We start from the raw sequence: 7,243 nt of genomic DNA on the forward strand, positions 1-7,243 counted from the left end.
GATCTAAATCCAGGATAAGCACCAAAGCTACAGAGGAACCTTAAAAAAAAAAAAAAAAAAGGTGGACCTCACAGTATGGTCACATTTATGTATACAATACAAAGAAGTAAAATACAAGGAGTCTTTGATACAAACCCCAGATGAGAATTTTTCAAGAAAGACTCATGCTTAAGAACAAGAACTACAATGACTCCCACTGTTCTCCTAACGAACTCATCCGTACGACAGAAGGCAAGAAGGCTGAGGGAGAGCGGGAATGAGTGGGGAGAATGGGAACGGCAGCAATGAGAAAGCAGTCTTTGCTGCAGCAGGATGCTGGTTCATGAATACTGCATTCTCTTCTCTTCCCTCAATGGCAACATTTTGATCAGTGCCAAGTTATCAAAGATGAATGGAGTCATGCTGAGAAAAAAAATAATGGAGGAAAATCATCTTCTTGACTTTAAAAATTTAGTAGCTGATGCTAAAAGTTCCATGTCAGGATGGAACTTTTAACTCAGTGCAAGGGCTCTTGCTTAGCAGGCACAGTCCCTGGGTTTGATCCTCTGGACTGAAAAAGGCAAAAACTGAATCGAGAGTTAACAACTCTTTAATCTTTCCTGCCTATCTCTACCCTAGGCTTAACGATGGCTGCGAGTGTCTCACTTACCCCACAACCTAGCCTAAGACCTCTTAAAACCTCTGTGGGATATAGACACAAGCAGAAGATACACACAAGTGCATACACATATCTATTTTCACTATGAAGTAAAAATCTATGCATCTGATAGCAATGTTTGCAAAAAGCTCACTTGTATAAAGGGAGTACATTATAAACTTTCCTCTAATTTAATCTGCAGAAAAATCTAATGTACAGAAAATAGTACTTTGAAGCAAAATTCTCCTAATTTTGAAACTACAGATTCTACACAGAAATATAAGATTCTAGTAAAAGGCCCTCAAAATAGCAGAAAGGAAATAACGCAGTGTCTGGAATAGGCCCTAGAGCAGGCCAGTTTCTTTAAGCTGTAAATTACTGTAGCCTCTCCTAACAGAAACACCACATGAATGACCTGCTGAATCATCAAATACTTACTAAGTAATTGGTGGTGGTGCTCTCTTCTCCGCGGCCCATGTATTTATAAAATCGATGATCTGCTACCACCAGTAATTTACAAGTATTCTTCAAGGGATTAGGCTCAGCTCGTCTCTTCACTCGCCGAATAAACTCTAATATGAATTTGTATGCACTATTAAATTAAAATTCACCAAAACAAGGAAGGTTTTTATAATAACACTTAGTTCTAATGTTTCTAAAACAAACATTATTTAAGTTTAGTATCATGAAGAGTATCTTTTTCTTTTCCAGGGGGAAGGATGAAAACAGGGTCTCACACACCCTTGGCTGTGTTGAGCACACTATGTAGCCAAGGATGACTTTCAACTCCTGATCCTCCTGCCTCTACCTCCCAAGTACCGGGATAATAGCCATGCACCATCATATCTGTCCTTAACGGTACATTGAATAACACAATAATCATAATAAATTTGGGAAAGGACAGAAAAGTAAAAAAGTAACATAAGGTTTAAAATTGCTAAATTCAAAACCAAGAGGGCTTGAGATTATGTAAGACCCTAGTTCAAAACCCATCACCACAAAAAGAAAAAATGTTCATAAACTTTAATACAATAAAATAATCATTACAAGGCAATGAAGCTAGGGGTCATTTTCTTCTAGAATGCCGTAAATTAATCAAAAGATAAAGAGGTCAAGGTAACCTGTACATTAAAATTTAAGTAATACTAAGCCAGGTGTGATGGCCCAAGTCTGTAATTCCAGTACTTAAGGAAGCTGAGGCAAGATGGCCATTGTGAGCTGTACAGCAAACCTTGCTTAAAATAAAAATTAAGCAATCTTGGATGTTTGGAGGTATCTCTATGATCATCTGCAGGACTGCAGTCTTCTCAGCTCCCTGATACAAGCAGGTCTAGTTAATGTTTACGCACAAGCAAGGATCTATGGAGTATGTAGATGTATACACATATCTACTGAATACCTGTCAACATATGTATATAGACAAGCATATTCATAGATACACTCATGTACATCGTTTGTTAACCTGACACAAGCTCGAGAGTCATATGAGAAGGGGGACCTCAAATGAGGAAATACCTCCATTGCACTGGCTTGTAGGCAAGTCTATGGTGCATTTTCTTGATTAAAGATTTACATGGGCTCCCATGTGAGTGGTTATCACCCCTGGGCAGGTGGTCTCAGGTTATATAAAAAAGGAGCTAAAGCCAGGCATAGTAATATAGGCCTTTAATCCCAGCACTCAAGAAACAGAGACAGGAGGATCCCTAAAATCAAGGCCTGGCCTACAGAGCAAATTCTAGGACAGCCAGGGCTACACAGAGAAAGCTTGTCTCGAAAATCCAACAACCAACCAAACAAGCTGAGGGAGCCACAAGGCAATAACCAGTAAGCAACAATCCTCAATAGTCTCTGCTTCAGTTCCTGCCTGAAGTTCCTACCCTGACTTCCGTTTATAAAGGCCTGTAAGCTATAAGACAGAATAAAATCTCTCCTCCATGAGCTGCTTTTGTTCACGGGGTTTATCACAACAATAGAAAGCACACGAAAACATTCAAACTTGTCAGTCTGGGAGCAAGTAGAAGCCCAATCAACAGCACATCTTTAAATGAAATTATGCACATACATAGCTACAAATGTATCCTTATAATAGAAAGTATAAAAGATTAGTCTTTTTTTTTTTTTTTGGTTTTTCGAGACAGGGTTTCTCTGTGGCTTTGGAGCCTGTCCTGGAACTAGCTCTTGTAGACCAGGCTGGTCTCGAACTCACAGAGATCCACCTGACTCTGCCTCCCAAGTGCTGGGATTAAAGGCGTGCGCCACCACCGCCCGGCTAAGATTAGTCTTTGTTACATTAAAGAAATGCTCAACATCCTTAGTCATCAAAGAAATGTAAATCAAAACAACTCTGAGATTCCATCTTACACTTGTAATAATGGCCAAGATCAAAAACACTGATGACAACTTATGCTGGAGAGGATGTGGGATAAAGAGAACACTTCTTTTCTTTATTTTTTTAGACTTATTTATTTATTATGTATATAGTATTCTGCCTACATATATCCTATAGGCCAGTAGAGGGCACCAGATCTCATTACAGATGGTTGTGAGTCACCATGTGGTTGCTGGGAATTGAACTCGGGACTTCTGGAAGAGCAGTCAGTGCTCTTTAACCTCTGAGCCACCTCTCCAGCCCCCAAGGGAACTGCATTGCTGGTGGGAATGCAAGCTGGTATAACCCCTTTGGATGTCAGTATGGCGATTTCTCAGAAAATTAGGAAACAACCTTCCTCAAGACCCAGCAATACCACTTTGGGGTATATATCCAAAAGACGCTCAAAAATGCCACAAGGACATGTGCTCAGCTATGTTCATAGCAGCTTTGTTTGTCATAGTCAGAACCTGAAAACAACCTATATGCCCCTCGACATAAGAATGGATAAGAAAAATGTGGCACATTTACACAATGGAGTACTACACAGTAGAAAAAAAATCTTGAAATTTGCAGGAAAATGGACAGAGCTAGAAAACATTATTTTGAGTGAGGTAACCCAGACCCAGAAAGACAATTATCATATGTACTCACTCATAAGTGGTTTTTAAACATAAAGAAAACCAGCCCACAAATCACAATCACAGAGAACATAGACAACAATGAGGACTCTAAGAGAGACATATATGGATCTAATCTACATGAGAGTAGAAAAAGACAAGATCTCCTGAGTAAACTGGGAGCATGGGGACCTTGGAAGAGAGTTGAAGAGGTGGTGAGGGAGAATTATCTGTATTCTGTCAATCATGTTTTAAATAAACGCTGATTGGCCAGGCAGGAAGTATAGGCGGGTCAACCAGATAGGAAATAGAGGCGGGGCAATGAGAATAGGAGAATGTTGGGAATGAGGAAGCCCATTCCTCCGGATTCCTGCCCAGACCACCGAAGAAGCAGGATGTAACCTACCCCACTAAAAAAGGTACTGAGCCATGTGGCTAACTTAGATAAAAATAATGGGCTAATATAAACTACAAGAGCTAATACAAAGCCTGAGCTAATGGGCCAATCAGTTTATATCTAACGTAGATTCTCTGTGTGATTTTCTTTGGGACTTGCTGGCTGTGGGATACTAGGCAGGACAGAAACCCCAACAAGCCGGCCCTCATGTTACAAAGGGGAGGGGAGAGGCAGGAAGGGGAGCAGAGAAAAATGTAGAGCTCAATAAAAAAACAATTAAAAAAAAGATTAGTCTTCATTAACAAACATTTCTTATCAAATAACATAAATGATTACAAATATATTTATCAGAGGTGGGAGATGGCTCAGGGGTTAAGAGCTCTGACTGCTCTTCCAGAGGACCTGGGTTCAATTCCCAGCACCCACATGGCAATTCACAACTGTCTGTAACTCCAGTTCCAGGGGACCTGACATCCATGTACATAAAACACCAATACACATAAAATTTAAAACAAAAGGGGGCTGGAGAGATGGCTCAGAGGTTAAGCACAAACTGGCTGCTCTTCCAGAGGTCCTGAATTTAATTCCCAGCAACCACATGGTATCTCACAACCATCTATAATGAGATCTGGTACCCTCTACTGACCTGCAGGTATATACATACTATATACACGCATATATATGCATACAGTATATACATATATATGCTGTATACAGTATGTACATATGTGTGTATATACATACTATATACATATAGTATATATGTATATTATGTATCCATGTACTATATACATAATAAAAAAAGGTATCCTCAATAAATGGTAGTTACTATTTTAAAAAGTTTAAAACAAAAGAAAACAGAATGTATTTATCAGCTGGTGATGCATGCCTTTAATCCCAGCACTCACAGGCAGAGGCAGATGGATCTCTGTGAGTCCAAGGCCAGCCTGGTCTGCAAAGGGAGTGCTAAGACAGCCAGAGATACACAGAGAGACGCTATTTCGAAAATAACCAGGGCTGGAGAGATGGCTCAGAGGTTAAAAGCACTGACTGCTCTTCTGGAGGTCCTGAGTTCGATTCCCAGCAACCACATGGTGGCTCACAACCATCTGTAATGAGATCTGGTGCCCTCTTCTGGCCTGCAGGCATACATGGAGGCTGAACACATAATAAATAAATTAATTAAAAAAAAAGAAAATAACCAACCAATCAATAAATAAAACGAAGACAGAAGAACACGCTGTCCAAGACAGGTTTTTTTTTGTTTTGTTTTAAATGACCCTAAATAGATATGTTCGTGATTGACAGCCTCTGTGTCTTTCAAATGCCAAAGTTCTCTTCCCACCCACTTAATCTCTTACAAGCGCTAAAGACTACTTTCCAAAAATAGTATTTAGACATTTCTAACAGTCTACAAGAACTCCCCTAGATCACTTTAGTATTTAGACATTTCTGACAGTCTCCAAGAACTCCCCTAGATCACTTTCCGGTCTCTTTCCTCGATCTCTTTTACAACAATTATTATTCACTATTTTTCTAGTGTTTTTAACTATTACATAACAGAAAAAGAATTAAAAGTTTCTGTAACAAGACTGTATTTTCAAGCCACACAATAGAGTTATTTAATAATCAAAATATCACAGTTGGAAACCACTATGATATGCTTATGTCATATCTGAAACATGAAGTCTTACCTTCAGATGGTTCTCTGTCTATGAGTCCTTTCGGAAGCAACTCTTCACTATCCGCTTTTACATAGCCACACACTTTTGGAGACTGCAGACGTGAAACATCCTTGATGTCTTCAGACTTATAAACTAACATTCTTTTGTCTTTAGTATCATTAACAAACCTCCAAAGTGGCTAAAAAGGAAAACATATATGATGAAATAGAAAAACAACCAAGAACTTTTAAACATTAAATAAAATTCTCACAACATATTTGTTCTTGAGCAATATTGTTTCCTAGAGAATTACTTGCTTTATCAATTATTTACTGTTTTGTGCATGTTTCTGCACAAGCTTGTAAAGAAGGAAAAATCTCCTTTTCCATAAACAATTCCATTTTAACTATTTCTGTAACTCCTACTCAACTCCAGCGTTGTTAGAGAGAGTCACGGTGCAGTGATGTCAGGTGACGATCCTACGCACATGGTGCTTGCACTCTGCTACCTTAGCATTCAGGCATTCAACATCTTTTTGCTATGACAGGTTTTAAACACAGCAAAAGCCTTTTTATAAGAGACGATTGAAAACTCTTAGCAATATGCTTAACCCTTCTTTCTATCAGTTCCAAGGAGAGCAGCCTGTGCACTGCTCTGCAGTTTCAGCCCCTGCACAGGATCTAAGTGATGCTACAAGACTCTGCATCGGGACCGGCGGAGACCGGCGCGGCGGCAGATGCAGGCCGTGGGTGGTGGGAACCAGAGCACAACACCGAGAGCAGATCGCCCCACTACAATTAAATCAAAGAGGTAGGCCTTTTGTTGGCGAGGTCCCTGACAAACGGGGACCCTGGTCCTGTTCCTGAAGACCCTTCTGAGGGGTGAGAGGGATCTTGGCCCCCGGCAGGAGTCAGGAAACAGAGCGAGGACATTTTGTAAGAGGGGCCCCTGGCCAGCAGGGAAACCTGATGCGGTTTTTAAAGACCCATTAGATAGCATCGATAGGAGGAGATGGGCAGGAGCCAAGGCAAGAATTCACCCAATAATCTGAAAAACAACATGAAAACACCAGAACCCAATGATCTTACAACAGAAGGACTTGAACACCCTAACAGAGAAGAAGTGGAAAAAATTGACTTTATGAAAGCAAGAGTCCCTTAAACAACATGCAAAAAATGCCCTTATAGAAATGGATGGGAAGTATAACAAAAAGTTTGGAGAAATGAGTAAATACATACATGATACCCTGGGAAACCAAGAAAAAAACGATCAAACAGGTAATGGAAACAGTTCAAGAATTGAAAACTGAAATGGAAGCAAGGAAGAAAACACAAACTGAGGACCAGCTGGATAAGGAAAATCTAGGTAATTGAGCAGAGTCTACAGAAACAAGCATAATCAATAGACTACAAGAGATAGAGGAAGAATCTCAGATTCTGAGGACACCATAGAGAAAATAAACGTACTGATCAAAGAAAACAGCAAAGCCAACAAATTCTCATCACAAAACATTCAGGAAATATGGGACACAATAAAAAGACCAAACCTAAGAATAAT

At 39.8% G+C, this 7,243-nt stretch overlaps 1 protein-coding gene across 2 annotated transcripts in view; it reads right to left on the reverse strand.

The window, feature by feature from the left end:
• The window catches only part of Adam17 (ADAM metallopeptidase domain 17), a 55,290-nt gene that overhangs the window by 20,638 nt on the left and 27,409 nt on the right, over positions 1–7,243 (reverse strand). The window contains exons 5-6 of one of the 2 annotated variants that reach the window (XM_005366501.3): positions 5,717–5,885; positions 1,076–1,209 (exon numbers count right to left, since the gene is read on the reverse strand). In XM_005366501.3, the coding sequence (XP_005366558.1) occupies positions 1,076–1,209; positions 5,717–5,885 (303 nt within the window). Of the gene's footprint in view, positions 1–1,075; positions 1,230–5,716; positions 5,886–7,243 lie in introns of both variants that reach the window. The other variant, XM_026788939.1, reaches the window with a different exon arrangement.

Source organism: Microtus ochrogaster, unplaced genomic scaffold (assembly GCF_000317375.1).
Source record: "Microtus ochrogaster isolate Prairie Vole_2 unplaced genomic scaffold, MicOch1.0 UNK10, whole genome shotgun sequence".
Taxonomy (NCBI): Eukaryota; Metazoa; Chordata; class Mammalia; order Rodentia; family Cricetidae; genus Microtus; species Microtus ochrogaster.